General features: G+C 37.2%; 1 protein-coding gene across 1 annotated transcript; it reads left to right on the top strand.

Annotated features, from left to right (window-relative positions):
- Positions 1 to 7,715: 7,715 nt before the first annotated feature.
- Positions 7,716 to 11,095, top strand: LOC107104806 (amphoterin-induced protein 3-like). The gene is made up of 2 exons (XM_015404907.1): positions 7,716 to 7,958; positions 9,288 to 11,095. Exon 2 carries the CDS (start codon positions 9,303 to 9,305, stop codon positions 10,686 to 10,688), a length of 1,386 nt encoding a protein of 461 aa, XP_015260393.1. The 5' UTR covers positions 7,716 to 7,958; positions 9,288 to 9,302; the 3' UTR covers positions 10,689 to 11,095.
- The last annotated feature ends 6,779 nt before the right edge of the window (positions 11,096 to 17,874 follow it).

Raw genomic sequence — 17,874 nt, 5'->3', positions numbered from 1 at the left:
TTGCTTTTTGAACAGATGCTTTTTTCTTCGTCTGTAGGTGGCAATTTTTTCTCAGAAAAAAATGAGCATTTGATACAGTTGGCGGCTTCGACGGGACAAAGATCTCAAACGGACATCAAATCCAGTTTTAAAATGGATGAGGTTGCTAATGTTCTGCAGGGGGCCTGACCTCAGTCCTATTAAAATGTTATGAGCGATGCTTTAAAGTTGAGTCTGGGGCAGGAAGCCAGCCAGTTTAAACAAGCTCTATTTCTGTCAAACATCCAGCTGGAGTTACGCCAGGTGCATTTGGATGGCTATAAAACAGTAATTTCTATGCAACCTACTCACAGCCAATTTCCCAAAGTATTAATCAGGGTGTATGCATATATCTGAGCCCATTTGTTTTTCTATTTGAATTACAGAAAATTCCCAATAACTCAAACTTTTTTCTTCCTTAAGTTTTATGGAAACGAAAACAAAGACAAAGCTAATGTTTTGATAACCACAGGGCAGTGGATTATAAGCTGTGGAGAAAGGAGTAAAGGACCAGCATGAGATAAAGAGTCCAGTAGATACATGCAAAGCATGAACCAGATGATTAGAGGAGAAAGAAGCAGGCACAAAAGATATAACAACAGAAAAGATTTTCTAGATTAGGAGGGAAAGGGGACTAGACTAGGCATGTGAAGGGGTAGAAGAAAAGGAGACTGCAAAAATCTGAGACAAAGTATGAAGAAGATGAGAGGATAACAGATAAAAGAGCAGGGAGGAAGTTGACAGCCTGCCACCCCACAGTCACGTCACGCAATTTACTATGTTCTGGTCCATAATGTTTTATAGCACAAGCACTGATAGCACAGTAGTCAGTAGCGATCTCATTTCACAAGCCATATCCTTCAGTAATGTGAACACAAAGGGAGAGGCAGAGCCATTAGCAGTGTCCAGTGCTCATCTACTGCTGCTAATGCATAATTGGCTTCCATGGAAAGAAGCAAAAAAGGATAAACAGCAAGCAATCATATTAACTCCTGTGAATCCTAATTGAAATCCGTTAACAATCAACTGAGATAATAGAGGCTAAAGAGATGTGGGGCAGTTCCTACCTCGAGCCCTCGGCTCTGTGTGCTGCTCTAAATGTACGGATAAATGTGAAAACAGCAGTATGGATTGAAACCAAGAGTTATGCATGTTGCTCTTGGGTCACGGAAATGAGAGAAAGCAAATACCTGAACATCTATATGAGATTTCATTTCTTTTATTGCGTCTGGCTGGAGACCAGAGACATCATGGCTCTCCATGCAAGGTGAGTCAGTATTTTTGAAATACTGTAGCACTTCCTGTGTAACCAGGGGATAATACCGGTAGATTAATGCAAATAAATTAGCTGCTAATATCAGAGAACTGAGATCATTTTTAGCATACACTTAATGTGAAGTAAGAGCAATAACATTCTAACAATGGATGGATGACGTGTTGAATAGAAACAGCTTTTTGATAGAGAAATCGAATGCTGCAGAGATTGTTTTATTAAAAGCACTTTGAAAATGTTTTGTGCAACTTCTAATTGTTTCATATAGATTTTTCAGCACATTTCTTTTAGCTGACCTTGTATCTCACTGCCAGCAGATAGTGGAGAGTGGAAGTGAAGGGTGAAAGAAGCAGTGCAAGGCTTGTAATAGCTATCAACAGACACACTGAGGGTAAAAGCAACACAAAAAAGAAGAAAGTTGCAAAAGCTTTAAGGTAATAATTTAGTTTAAAGAAATGTTATGTTTTAGTAGCTACTGTACCAAATGTTTGCATGTAATAACTCTGTAGTAACAGCTTCTAAAAAAATATCCATTGTGTAAATACCTCTACTCTAACCTTACCAAGACTTGATACATCAATACATTTCTGATTCTAAATTGTACAAATTTTCCTTGATGTGTTAGTGGATATGAATTTTTTCTCAATGTTTCATTGTAATCTTAATTGATGCCCAATGTTGGTGAGATGTAAAATCACCACATACTGAAACAAAAACATATGAGTCATCACTCTACAGCTCTAAATCATTAAGAATACCAAAAAACTACCACAACTGCAACACATAAGGAAAACAAGAGAACAGTTTAAACAATATAATACATTTTGCTGGATATAATTTGATGATCACTGATTTCTAGCTTTTTGCTGGGAGACATAAAGAGCCTCCACCTTAGACTGTTCAATGTAGACTTCTATGTAAAACACGTTTCGAAAAGCTTCTTTATTTTTTGGTTCTTTTCTACATTCATATTTCCCATAGTTTTAGTTTTCATATGAAAAAAAAAAATTAGCACCATGTTCATTAAACAGTTTTTCTCAAAACATGACCATCCTATCACAAATCAGTTGCTGTAATATCAGAGTTTACTGTAGGAACATGAACTCTTTATGTCTTGTTACTAGATGGTAATTACACAGAAATACATTGTGGTACTTAATTAATATAACACAATACCATTTCTATTTTGAAAATATGCTGGATATATTTTTAATGCTTTGATTTTTTTTTCCCCATTGAAACAACCTTTGAAGCCAATTATGTTAAGTTAAGTTAAGTAGCACCCATAACATTTGAAGGTATTAGATGATCACATTGGTTTCAAATCTTAAATTGATTTAAGATTAAATGCTTGTATGCTAAGGCTTCCAAGAGTCAGAGGGATCCCCGATGTTTTTGTTCCTCTTGGACCATCTGGTTCAAATTGTGAAGCATCCCGTTGGATGTTAAAGTGAAGAAAAAAAAGGATGTCTTTTTCTTTTTCATATTTTGAATTATTATTAGAAAGTTATTTTTAGAATAACTTTGTATTTGTATTTCTTTGTATATTACACGCTGATTAATATCATTTATTTCAGTAAAATGAAAAGCCCAACTAATGATAACCAATGAAGATTTAGTTTAGCCTACCAGAATTATAATTCTTAAACTAATATCAAATTGTTAAGAAGTTTTTACTTCTGGTTACAGCAGGTAATATGATTTTTTATTTTTTTAGATAAACATTACTCAGTCATTACTTTGAAATACCTAACTATTATTCTGTTGCCACCATATTGCCCATTTTTTTATTCCCAGGTAGCTAAGTACTTTGCACCAATGTAATAGTAACATAATATCTAAAAATTGTTAAATATTACATCAAATAACTACTATAATGTTTCAATAATATTACAAAAATTTAGCTGTTACACCATTATCACCAAGCTATGGAAAGCATTACTTACACTTAATTCCACTATAGAAATAAATAAATAACTGTTAAGATGAATAACTATCCCTTATAAAACTGACCTTATGTGTGTCTGAATGTTGAGATGTTTTTTTGTCCAACATATCTTTCTGTTCCCCTGTGATGGATTGGCAGCCTGTATGGGATGTACCTAGTCTCTCAATCATTGAGTGCTGCAGATAGTCATCAGTCATCCTGCAACAACCCCAAAGATTAACCAGGTGTGGAAAATAAACTGAGAGAAGTCTCCTTTGGAAGCAAACCATGAAGAACTAAGGGACAATTCAACATTTCTGCACAGTGAACAGATTGTGATGTGAACTCATGTCTTTTACTCACACAATGTCATTTAGTTTTTTAAACTTAGATTTTGTGTCAAGGTATTCAACCTTATTCTGTAAAACTTTTCAGTTACCTGATTAAATCATGCTACTATCTGTAAATGTGTTGCATCTCTTTGTTAACTCTTTGTCATTGTGTTCCATTTATTCTGGGTGTTTTGTGGTAGCAGTATTTAGAATAGGTTCAGTGGCTTAATGATTCAGATGGAGCCTTTTACCACTAGATGGTGTGGTTGTCTCTTTAGACTCACTGTACTGTACAGTGCATTCCTAAGCTGAGTTTGAATGAGGAACCTTGATATGAACTCATATTGTGCTTGACTCTGGTGTGATATATGTGCAGCACATATTTTGCAACACATACAAACCACAATCCTTCCAGGATTTGAACGTTTGAGGCTTGGATTTTCTGTGATAATGCAATGCAATCAAACTGACTGCAGAGCATGTGGTGCTACTGAGCAGTGATTTGTGACAAGCAAACAATCGCATTTGCTTGAAACTCCTTTTTTACAACAAAGAGCTCACCCAGACTGAAAATTGGCTGAGGGGAAGGGGAGAGAAAAATAACTAAACCCTCTAAATCATCATCCAGAAACTGACTCATTCATATTTTAAACTCTGGCTACAATCCCTGCTGACAAAACACTGTAGAAAGAAAAAATAGGAGCTGAACAAATGAGTACATGCTCAGGTTAAAGGGTTCACAATAACAGAGAGAGGCCGTGGGGATGTTGCACCTGCATGAGTGGCAAAGCTGCTGAGGAATAAAAAATACCCGTGCATCCATTTTCTATATCCGCATGCCCATCAGGCTCACAGGAGGCTGGCTGGTGCCTTTTCCCTGCAGAATTTGGGTGAAAAAGGAGGTTCATCCTGGACAGGTTGCCAGCTTATCACAAAGACTTAAAAATATTTGATAAAAATTTACCAAAGGTAAATATTTTATAAATATTTCTCAGTTAATTTAGCGTACTAGATTTTTTTGGTATTATGTGTTACTTACTAAGGTATTTGCCTTTTTTTCCTGACACTTTACTTTTTAGTGCTTCAAATGCAGAGTTTTGCCTGAAGATATAAAAGCTGAAAGAAAATCTTTTTTTTAAAAGATAAATAGTATTTTCAAACAAAGAAGACGTACTAATACAGTAAGTCTAGCTACATTTTTTATCCTCTACGAAAGCACTCTGCGTATCTGAAAACATAAAAGTTTACAGAAACGACTCTGTGGGTTTTGTTGCTTCTCAAGGGCAAGATAAGAGCAGACATTTCCCTGTGCTAGTCTATATTTTTTCAGCCTCTCTCACTCTCTTTCTCTTTTTTGAAGCAGATGGTTAAAAGAAAATCGCTTTCTGCTGGAGGCGGGATGCAGAGAGGTCAGGATTTAAGCTTGGAGGTCCACTCTGAACCTGACTGACTGGGACTGTTCTGCATACACTAAGTCTAATCAAATATACGAGGAAGAAGGAAGGATTTACAAAGCAGCTTGATGCAAAGATACTGATTAGATTAGGGATTTTTCCGACAGCAGGTTGGAGTTACAGCATACTCCCTGACATACACACGCATCAACAGGAAGATGCAGAAAAATACAGGGGCTCGGGGAAGATTTGCAGCACAATCCTCGAATGAAGGAAGAGGGAAGAGCTGAGGGATCTGCTGATGCTGACATCCAAGCCAACCTTATTCACACAGAATACAAAATGCCTCCCAAAACCCTTCAAACCCCTTGAACCCTTCCACTTTCTCTTGTTTTAACCACAAACTTCAGTTTATTATCTTAGGATTTCATCTAATAACCCAAAACAAAGTAGCATAAACTTTAGAAAGTGGAAGGAAATTGATACAGTTTTCACATTTTTTACCAATACAAACCAAAAGTGTGTTGTGCATTTGTATTCAATTAAATAGCAACCTAAGATATAAGAGAAAATGCAGTTGTAGTTTTAAAATTTCATAAAGACAACAATGGAATAACTTTTCTATTGTAATAATGAGTGATGTTATGAGTGATAACATGAAAAGACGTATGAATTTCTCAGAAATACTTTTTTTTGCAGTTTTAATGCACTTCAAGTATGAAAAGTACTGATTTAAAAGATGCCTTCCTTGTCATAGTCTCCACTCTGCTAAGTCCACACCATTGATAAGGTGAACTGAGGTTAGCCCACATCAAGTAGAATTTATGCAAGCTGCTCTGTCTCCAAAAGAAACCCCCACAACATGATGCTACTACTTGCATTCACACTGAGAATGGTCATTTCAGATGCACCATCAATTTAGGCCAAAATCATTTTTCGAACTATCTGAAGTACAAAGAATAAAGTTCTATGACAGATTCTGGTGCATAGATCTCTGCATCTACTTTACATTATGCTACCAGATATAAACAAACACTTGACACGTTTTTCTTTGTTCACATATTGACAACCTTGTTCAAGGCACAGTCAACGATCGAAGATAATCAAGAGAAACAAAAGATGGAAAAAGAGAGACAGAAACATAAATGTTTCTTTGTAAAACTGCGATTAAATTGATCTTAGAGGACAATGAGACAAAAAATTAAAAACAAAAACAACACATCACTTTCACAAAGATTCAACCAATGCTAAATATATATATATATATATATATATATATATATATATATATATATATATATATATATATATATATATATATATATATATATGATGAATAGTCTGTCACCATTAGCACTGCAAGCTGTGTGAGAACAGAAGATGTTTTGCTTTAAAAGCTGAAACAAAATACAACTATTGATGTTTCTCTGCCATGATTATAGACCCATTCTGAAAGCATCATATGCTGAAGCATGAATCATTACAAGCTTTGCAGATAAACATTCTGCTTTAAAGGGCTTTTTTTGTGACCCAGTTGCATGCAGGGAAATATTCTTACAGCTTATTGGAGCAGCCTATTCAACAAACATCCGTTACATAATGCTTCCAAACAATAAATGAAACATAAATATTTAAAAAGGTGTCCAGATAAAAGCTTTGCAGAAAAAAAAGGCAAAGTACTTTCAGAAAAGTTTAAAAACCACATTATAGACCCACAAAACCACAACACCTTCCAGTAAAAGTTTTAAAAAAAAAGAAAAATAATATTTAAGTAATTTTTACATGTGTCTAATGCACTTGTGTGGGTGAATATCTTACATGTTGCTGCAAAGCTGACGAGTAGCCTAGGGACAGGATTGTGTGTAATACCACAATGCCGAACATGTGCAATGCTTTCAACGCAAAACATCCAAATGTTGCATTTTTTTTTAAAGCTCTTAATCCTTCCTCCAACACTAAAGAGGGATTTTTTTCCTTTAAATAGAAATGAGTGAAGGCTTAAATCTAGCATTCCCTTGGTCTCCACATCTGCCTCCAGAACCAGGGCCCACCTCTAGAGAAGTGAACACCATCCAGCAGATCCCAATTGTGGTTGCAAATGAGTGAGTGGAAGTCAGTCGGAGCCGCGAGCGCTCACGGATAAGGGAGGTGGAGGCCTAGGACTGGTGGGAAGGAGGTGGCTGCTGGGAGGCAAAGATAATTTGCTGTGACAGAAATCAGAGCTGTCAGGACCACCATGACCAAGCAGCATGGACAGCATAGATCCAGTGGAAATCCAAGGCTATAGAAAAAGAGAAAAATGTAGGAAATACTAGCAGCATTAGGATCATGTCTATGTAAGCTTGGAAACACAGAATGATAAATTTACCTTTTCCACACTGGGAAAGCAAAAAAAGAGCATTAAAACAGACTTGGAAGACAGAAAGATCCCTGTAACTTGTAGACATTTAGGAGAAAACCAACAGAGTGAGAGTCACACATTCATTTCTGTCCCCCTAAGAGAGTTGGTGAAAGGTTACCGGGATAACACATCTAAAATTCATGAGAAAAACCTCCAGGGTTCTACTAATCTGCAGTAAGCAAACCACTCAACATTTTTATAGAAAACAATGTAATAGAAGAAAAATAAGAAAAGAGCCTGAGAGAAGGGCAGCCGCTGGAATCATTACTTAATGATGAGAGAGAAAGACTGAATGACAGAGAGGAGAGGAGGAGGGATTGTGGGAGATTAAGTGAGCCTGATGCTGTTTGTAATACACTGCAAAGCACCACAGGATGTTTATGGAGTGGCATTCCTATTCGGGATGAAGAGAAGTCAGGAGGGAGACCCTAAACTTGGCTGCAGAGAAAGGAAGAAGGAAGAACATTATCCCCTGAGCGCTACAGAGCCTGAGCTGAGGATCCAGGGAGGAGATAAGGATTAAGCTGCACTTTTGTGTGTCTTCATTAATGGGATACAGGTTTTCAAAAGGAGACGGAGAAGAAAAAAACCCCAAAAAACTGGAAAGTTGGAGGTTGGTGTTGTCAGGCGGTTTATTTTGGGATTTGGGGTTCTCATTCCCTTCTTTCATGTTTTGGAAGCAAGAATTGGATTAAACAAGTGAGCAGAATTTTCACACCTCCGGAAGCATTCAAAACTTTTTACCCTTTGGCCTCTGCATCCACACAAACTGAGGGAAAACTGCAGAAAGAAAATGCTTAGAGCTTCTAAGTGTATTTGTTTGATGCTGGAAAAGAACGGCTGCTGAAGGTGACACCTATCTGCTTTTAGATACATTTGTTAAGGCTAAAACCTCTTTTAATGATATGGAAATATTTATTGGCAACCATAGAAAAGATGTGCAAAGAGCTTCAGAATCCATTAATCTTTTATAGCTGTAGCATTTCAACAAACCCAACCTTTAAATTGCATGGGGTTATTCAGTGGGGGAAATTACCACATCCTTTTAGCAGATAAAAGCCCTCATTGTTTTCCAATAATGTAACACAAGGTTGGACCATACAGAGAGAGGATTCTTTTATTGTTCCTCCTCTAATATGGGTGTCAGACTGCAGTCCACGCTGCTCATCCTGTATCTTTTACCTTTTATATGAGGGACTGGTCCAATAAAGCTAAACAAATGGCTGAACAATCTCCTCACCATGTAGTCAAGTTGTACAGAGTTTTAATGACCTCATTGCTTGTTTCAAAGGTGTTGAAAAAGAAACCAATGAAATTGTTGCAGGACTCTGGAGTCTGACCACAACATGATCTAATCAACCAAAGCCCTGAGTCTTTCCTCATGCCTGTTCTCTTTATTTCATCCCACAACATTTTATAGAAGAAAGGAGTAGTGTCATGATAGTGATTTTTTTTAATGATTTGGCCCAATAAAATTGGCTGGTTTATTTGATAATTTTGTGTACATAGAAAAAATATGCAGAAGCATTGGAAAAGATACAGGCCTACAGCAATAAAGATAGGGTTTAACAGTTTGCTCTAAAGCTTTTATACACTTATCAAGGATTTACAAGAAGTATGATTGTTGTAATACTTAAACTCTGATTAAACTAAACCAGAATGTAATTTCAATTAGTACAGTTTAATAAATAAGGAGTTGTTTTGCTTTATGAATCATTTATGTTCATTGTTAGGTGAGCTTTATTATAAGGAATAAAGAAAGGAAAGTTAAGTTAATTTTTATGGGCAGAAATTGACTCATTTTTTAACCTGTCAGAATAATGGGAAGAACTCATGGTGTAGTTATCCTCTATCTTTTCTGGAAAGCTTACACTTCTTACAGTTTGCAAAAAATGAGCCCCTGTCTAATATTCTTGCTTTTTCTCCCTTGATTATTATCTAGCCAAAGCCAACCAAGATGGGATTTAAGAATTTCAAGGATCTGAGAATCATGACCTCTGGACGCTTTCATGCCTTTCTTCTCCTGCTGTTCTGTGTGCTCCAACGCTCTGAGCAAACCTGCCCTTCTGTCTGTCTCTGCATATCGGACACAGTGAGCTGTAGTGCTGCTGGTCTGAATAGGCTGCCCCGCTCCCTGCCCTCCTTTCCCACTAATCTTGACCTCAGCCACAACCACCTGACCTGGCTGGGCCCAAAAAGCTTCTACGTGATGCCCAGGCTGGAAAAGCTCTGGATGGCCCACAATGAAATCCGTAACCTAAGCCATAACGTGTTCAGCAATGTCTCCAGTCTCAGGGTGCTGGATTTGTCCTCTAACAAGCTTCAGATAGTGGAGCGACACCACTTCCAGGGGCTGTGGAGGCTGGAAGAGCTCCGTCTCTTCAACAACAAGATCTCTCAAGTGGAGGCTGGCACGTTTATCGGTCTAAGTAGCTTGAAAAAGGTTTATTTGAGCTTCAATCACATTACAGACTTCCCATTCTTCTCCATCCAGGATCACACTCATCCTTTCTTGGCTATGCTGGACCTGTCATCCAACCGGATGTCAAGCCTGCTATGGGAGGATGTAAAAGCTTTGCCCAGGCTGGTGCAGCAGGGGCTGTACATTCACAACAACTCTCTCATCTGCAACTGCTCCATGTACAGCGTTTTTTGGCACTGGAATCTAAGGAACTACGATTCCATTAGAGACTTTGCAGATGAGCACTTCTGCAATGTTAATGGGGACCCTCGGACATCCCTCCAGTTCCTTCATAACAACCGGTTCTTCAAGAACTGCACTGTGGAAAAACCTGTAATGCAGCCTGTGGTGGATCTCCTCTCCGACGTGGTCATCTATGAGGGCGACAGGGCGCATCTGGACTGCCTAACGTCCCTCACCAGCAAAGACCTATCATTTAGCTGGCTCTACCCACGCAGTGGCATAAATGACACATTGATCAGCATGTTTCCTAATGGCACCTTAGAGATCCAAGCAGCCATGGTCAATGACTCAGGTATATATCTTTGCACCGCTGTGGATGTCAAACAAGGGCTGAATGCAACACGTGAGGTGAATGTGACTGTGCTGTTGCCTGCAGCAGTGCCATTCAACACTGGTTACACAACACTGCTATGCTGTTCTGTGACTTTGGTCCTCATCTTCGCCTACCTCTTCCTGACTCCATGCCAATGTGGTTTCTGCAAAAATCCTCCAGCAGCCTACAGCCAAGGCACCTTGTCATGTATTTTTTCGTGCTTCAGAAGACAGCAACCCAATGGTGGAACTTTGAGGCATGTTGCCTTTACGGAGCAACTGATGGGTGAAGAAAGAGCAGGACAGATACCTCAAAGCTCACAATAGACTTTTTCTCTTTTTTGCTTCTTTTGTCAGTAATAACAGATATTTGATTAAACTTCTTACATGGAGTTGAGATGTCATTTGAGGTAAAATGCTGAAAGGGAAAAAAAGCCTCCAGTGTCTCCTTTTCAACAACCAGAAGAAAAGGAAATCAATTTTCTGTTTGAATTCTTTTTTGTTCAATGACTAGCTAGTCAATAAAAAAGGTTTCAACAGGGGTTTATTATCCTTACCATGGAGCTTTTATCAGCCTTACAAATCAGCTAATAACTTCTCCTTTACACCAAGCTGCAGCTGTAGGAGGAGTATTTTTTTCTTGAATGAATGAATCTGACTCACTTCTCACATTAAGTGTTTAGAGTGTATTAAAACTCCTTCAATACGGTGCAGCTGAATTGTTGTGAGGACAGTAGGGGTCTAAGTTAAAAAAAAAAAAAAAAAAACAAGACTTGGAAATTAGTTAAAGCTTAACTGCGCAGTATATGAGGTAGATGAAAACGAGTACCTGGTTTTAAAATCTTTTGAAGTTCAAATCTTTAAAGGAAATGACATTTAATCTGAGACCAAGAAAGTAAATTAAGTTACTTCAAGAAAAACAGCATAATGGAGACCAAGGGACATACCAGAGAGCTTCAGGAAAAAGTTAGAGGAAAAGTACCGTTAGATTTGCAACATGTTATGGATGGGATGCTGCATAATTAAGATCTCTGGTCGACATGCAAAATGCAGGGTTAGGATGCTGCTTCTCTTCATCAGGCTCTGATTGATATATAATTGTATTTTTCTGTTTGTTTGTTTTTTTTTTATTCAAAACTAAAAAGTGTGGCTTGCTTGTGTATTCAGACCCATTTATTTTGAGACCCTTTAATAAAATCTAGTGCTTTATTCAGAAGTCATTTCATGCATTGAAGTTGATGGGAAGATGGATGGGGGTAATAGAGGGAAACCCTGTAAGAAAAACTCTTAGAGACGACAAAAGTATACAGATTTAAGCAAATGGCTTCACCTTAGATCAGCAGCAGAAACATTAGCACAGAGTACCTTTAAAACGGTGGTTTAAATTTAAGTATTTTTTTTTTATTAAAAAGGCTAAATAAGAATCTGTGGGGTTTTTTTGTTTTTGTTTGTTTGTTTTTTTTGCATAAATTACACAAATTTTATACAGACACTTTTAGCTGTAATAACATTAAAGGGGTTTCCACAAGTAATCGACTCATATGTCATACTGATTTCCTCTAACATACTTGAAACCTTCACAGAACAGCTGTAATTACACTCTGACTAAATTACACACAAGTCTACTCCTCATCACTCTGGGTTCTTTTAAAGCTTGTAATGAATTTTATTTAGGAGTAAATGGGGCTGAATGTAGACACATGCCAAAAAAATATCCACCTCTATGGATATATGCGCTGTGACATGTTGGTCATGAAGTTCCTGGAAAATAAGTTAAAGTTTCTGCAATAAAAAAAAAAAAAAGAGATGTAAATTACTGTATGTAGGTCGAATTACTATGTCCTGAAAAACGTTTTTCCCAAATAAAGGACTCAGCCAGTGATTAAGAAATAACTTCCTCATAAAACAATCACAAAACAGAGGGGTGTTTTCAGATAGATAGGCAGTAATCCATCATGCATATACATATCACATTCAAACCTGTTGAATTAATCCGCTAGAATACAACTCTAAGAAAATCTCCATCTGCACTCTGCTTATCTGGCAAATGGTGAAATGGAAAAATCAGGAGTGTCAACAAACAAAAACGGAGCAGTGACTGGGACGCGCTTCAAAGACGGCACCTCTTTCATCATGCACAGCAGAGCCCCTAAAGCACACAGGAACAAACAGCAGCACTAAATTTGAACAGAAGTGACAAATTCTTCAAGCTGCTCTGACGCACAGACAGCAAGGGGCATTACTTTAGATAGTCTTCTTTTTTGTTATATGTTTGTATGTTTTTCTGTTCTGTGAATGATCTTAAGACACTTGAAATGACTAAATTACACACCATAGATGAAAGAAGCAGAAGACAGACTAGTTCGCACTTTCATCAATGCACATACGTATATCAAAAGAAGAAGAAAATACGTTGATCTTGTAAAAGACTGAAGAGACTGATCATAAAGGAATAAAGAAAAAAGCACACTAAAATGAAAGTAATCAATTTGTGCAGGTTGAGGCAGCAATAGATTATTAAGTTGGTATTTAATTTTGAAGCAAAAGCAGAGTGCGACTGAAGGCTGCAGAAGAGTGAAGGGAATTCGATTTTATTTTTTCCCCACTTAAGTCTAAGAGGAGCTAACTGTGCACCTCACAAAGAAAAACATGCTGCTTTAGTGGAGACCTAGAACAGAATCTCAAACTCAAAAATGGTCCACTGTGATGAAACGGTGCATCCAACTGGAACTGGATAGCTCTCTCTGAATCTCACCAGCTCTTTGGGATTAAGTCAAAATCTGTCAGATGAGGAGAGCGCTGCATTGTAGTTCCTCGTTTCTATTTTTCTCACTTTGGGAAACAACATTTAAATCCCTGAACAATGATTGCATAACATGCTCCTTTGTGCTGGCATGATGTAATGCCATGACCGCCTTTTCTTCAGTACAGAAACAAACTGATGTGATGACTCTGGATTTGGCTTTAGCAGATTACCACTGGGAAACAAGAGCAGGTGCTTTGTTAATTCCTGTATTTTCAAAATCCCTCTAATCTGGTTCTGTTCTTTGAGATTGGCACAGCTGGGGGCTGGATTTGTGGTTTCTGATGTGATTTGCTGAAAGGTAAAAACACAGAAGACATGATGTGAGCATTGGCTGAAGGATCATGGGGGACCACGCTTATGTAAGGTAACAGCAGAGTTCATGAAGCAGATACAGAAGAGAGTGACATGTGAATGCAGTCCTGTAGCTACGAATGTCGATTGAATTTTAAACAGAAACGTTCAGTGCAGGAAAACACTACATGGTTTTCCAAATGTCTGTGTATTTAGCCTGCCTAGTCAATACTTTGTAGAACCAACTTTCACTGCAGTTTCAGCTGCAGTTCTTATGGGTAGTCTCTGTTTCTACTTACCTTACTCATCCAGATACTGGAACTTTTGCCCATTTCTCTCCCGAAAAAGGCTTTTAGTTTGAATAAAAAGCATTGAATTTAAATCAGCTTTTAAGAATTTCATAGATTCTCACATAAATTAGATGTGAGCATTAACTTGAGTATTTGTAACACTCTGGAAGTTTTTCTCTCTGTATTGCAATGCTACTTAAAGTTAAATCTGAATTTATTCACATCTCTGGTAAATTTAGATCTCAAAAAGTTTCTACTCACCTAAGAAGTTTGTATCTGACAGCAAACAAAAATAAGGTTTTCCCCTAAATAAAATGAATTAACAATTATTAATTAAAAAAGGCAACTTTTTTTACTTTCCATTTAAAATGGCAGGTCAAGATTTATTTTTACCCCTTTTAACAATCCTTGAAACAATTTTATTGACTTTACTGCAATTAAACTCTTTTCAGAAATATTGTCTAACTTTTTTTCACATTTATACTGGTAGGCTATGCTGATATCTAGTCTGATGAGCGCCAACTTTTTTAGGATTTGTGGCCCTCCTTTTTGCATAACCCTTATCTTTAACTTCCTCCACGGGTGAAATAAAAAAGAGAAATTAAAGACTAAATTAAATGAAAAGATTAAAGAATAAATATAACTTGATAAAAATGTCAGGCCTAATTATATCCATTTATTAAAACAGGGAAAAGGCTTTATTGGGAAGTATTATTTTACACGTATGATGAAGTGCTACATATCAACACAGGTAAAGTTGACAGAAATAAATGTTGAAATATATAATGTAGATTAAAGAAATGATTGTTATTTAGGAATAATAAGAAAATATTATTGACGAAAGTCCTCCCCACTGCATGGTGCACATGGGACTTGCTAAAATTATAAATCTGGCTATCACCTAACCAGACCATCTTCTCTCCTTGCCAAAAATCTAAACTGCATTTTTATATATTTTTTTTATTTTTTTATTATTATTATTTGGATTTTCCTCTGCACTCCAATCAAATCCATGTTTGGCTTCAGGGTGTTATTTGCTTTCATGACCCTGTTACACAGAATGCTTCCTTTTGGCACACAGGCATGGATTTGTGCGCTATCAACTACAATAAGCCAACTTTAAGCTCATTATTGCCACCTATAGGACTGGAGTGAGGAAGGCAGTGTCCTACCCCCCTACTAAATGTGCAAGTTGCAGGAATGTGCCGTGTTGCACACAGTAGAACTACTCTGGTTTACTACGAATGCGTGATCAGCTGCGACGGCTCTGCGAGGGAGGCTTCCACATGCAATGGAACAGAGAGGATATTCTCATTGAGAGTAATAATGTAAAAACGGTGTTTGAGAGATTGTATTTCTTTTTTTAATTGCACATTTATTACAAAAGCAGATATTTATGCAGCTCTAGTATGTAGCAACTCTACAAGTCTTGGAACAAACTGTAAACATGATTTCTCATGCGTATATATATATATATATATATATATATATATATATATATATATATATATATATATATATATATATATATATATATATACGTTTGTATAAACGTACACACAGATACCTTCTCAAACACATCAGGCCAAAAACCACATTTACACTCTTGTACTTACATTTACTATTCTTCTAGTTAAATAATTTAGAAACTTTGCAGGTGTCATTAATATAAAGTATAAATAATTTCGGCCCCAATACTGACCCCTGGGGGACACCACAAACAATGTCCAAGCACAATGACTGGCAGTCACCCATTTGCACAATTTGCTGCCTGTTGCTTGGATAACTTTTAATCCAGAGCAGTTCTACGCCCCGGATGCCATAATGCTCCAATTTCGTTATTAATAATTTGTGATTTATTGTGTCAAAAGATTATTTGAGATCAAGAAATACACCAACTGCAGATTTCTTATTATCTAAGGTGCTGGTGACTTCTGTCTATTCACTGAGAGCCATTGCTGTAGATCTTTGTGATCTTCATCCATATTTACCTTAGGAAAGCAGCTTATGTTTATTAATGAATGTATCTAATCTATCCACAAAGAATTTCTCAAAAAGAATTTCTTCCATAGGATTGTTTGTTAAAAATGGATTGTTTAATAACCCAGCTCTGGTCCAAACATTTTCATAGCGACCTTCCTGATTTATCTGCAGGGTTTCTTGCTCTTTATGATGTGTTTGATCTCTAACATACTCTAGCCAACCCCTAAGACATGCAGAAAATCCTTAACAAGACCAAATGACATGCAGGTTGATGCTATTTAGTGATTATGTAACTTCTAAAGGCAATTTGTTGTAAGGGGAATCAGAAAAAACTGAGGACAATGGAAATGAATGCCCAACCTTCCAGATTTTCTTATTTACACATCATACAATTTAATTTTTACTGCACAATTATAAACAGCTTTATTCTGGTTAATAACATGTAAGTTTACTAAAAAAGGAAAAGAACTCACATGAACTGAATTTCCAGTTAACACTGTAAACATCAGAAAAAGTTAAAAGATTTTCTTTTTGGAAGGGTTTCATGTTAATTCTCTGACACATGGTGTTAATAGGGGGGAAAAATCATAATGGCTTCATTCAAGAGCCGTGCATGTTTAAACTGATTTTAAACACATAAAGACAGACTAGTTGAGTGGCCCTAATTAGGACCATTCTTTTAAATCCTATTTTATGCTAACAATTGTTCATTATACCTTCCCAATAATCACGCCATAAAAAGAGGAACTAATTTCCAGCCTACACAGTTAGCTACAAGCCTATATAGCTCAGTCTGCCTGCCTCCTGCAAATTATTCTCTAACAAATTACCCAGATGTAAATGAAGCAGCCCTTGATGTTTGAAAAGATGCCCTTCTCCTAAGCAAAACACTCCATCAGGCTTCAATTAAGGCATGCACTTCCCTTCCCAGATTAATTGTTTTTTCCTAGTTCGGCTAGGCTCCCAGGGATTCAGAATCATCTTAGTCAAGAATCTAATTACTGTGAAAGGGGAGTTTTATTCTGAATAGCATGAGTTGAATTGCCTTCACTTGTGTAGAGATGCTTTGACTGTCAGCACAGGCTATTACTGAGCTGTCAAAACAGTCATCAGAAAAGAGTGGAGGCACCCAGCTGTGTCAGATACACACACATCTCTCAGACTAAGTGACATCCGTATACGCAAGCCAACGGGAGGCCCAATGTCATATAAAGCCCTCATACCATTCTAACTGGAAACCAGATTGGTATATAAGTCTGAGAAACCCGGCAGATGTTCATTTCAGGGCAGCCCGATGCCTGGATGCACTGCTCCATGGATCTTTTTTAAGAGCTAGGTCAGTAGCTTCCAAAAAAAGACCAAAACAAATGCAGACTATTACAGCAGACAACAGGCTGTTTATCATACCCCTGAATCCACAGGCCATGTTTTAAAAAGCTGGTATTAAAGCTGTGAAACATCACATGTGTCGAACAGGAATCAGGTCTCAGGGCGCTGTGGGGAACGGATCATGCATGAACGCCACAGGCCAAAAGGTAAAGCACATTTCATTACAGACACACAAATGAGTTATAGACAGTGGAACCACGCAGATCTAAGCCTGTCGACACGTTAGACGCAGTCTCGTGGCTTATCCTCTCTGGGGCTGTTATATGCTTACAGTAGCGGAGTAAGTGGAATTTAGTTAGGTATTACAGGATTTGACAAGCACAATAGCTTAGAGTATTTTAAATTTTATATACTGGCTCTTTTACTGCATCCTTTTGTCTTTTATTCCTCCTTGGTGTTCAGTGCCAGACATAAATCTTAACTGATGCATCTGGTTAGATAGATAGCTACATAAAAATACAGATATAGATAGAAGATTTAGTTATTTTGGCTCTTAAGTTAGCGAGCTCTGTGTAAGATAGGTTTTGCATTAAAAGACAACCTGAGAGTAATTACAAAAGCATAAACAGAAAAAACCATCACTGATTCATGTTTTTTAATAATGCAGTGAACTTTTTATCTAATTTTCCAACCAAGACAGAAGAAAGATGCAAATGATTCACAACATGCATAACAAGGAGCAGCTAAGCCTCATGGGACCTTTGAAATACCGACTCTTTGACAACATCAACTATAAATTGTTTTCAGAAACTGA

Source organism: Cyprinodon variegatus, unplaced genomic scaffold, assembly GCF_000732505.1.
Source record: "Cyprinodon variegatus isolate N-32 unplaced genomic scaffold, C_variegatus-1.0 Scaffold1895, whole genome shotgun sequence".
Lineage (NCBI taxonomy): Eukaryota > Metazoa > Chordata > Actinopteri > Cyprinodontiformes > Cyprinodontidae > Cyprinodon > Cyprinodon variegatus.
Note: the sequence above shows the minus strand (reverse complement) of the source record. Positions and strands in the feature narration are given on the sequence as shown.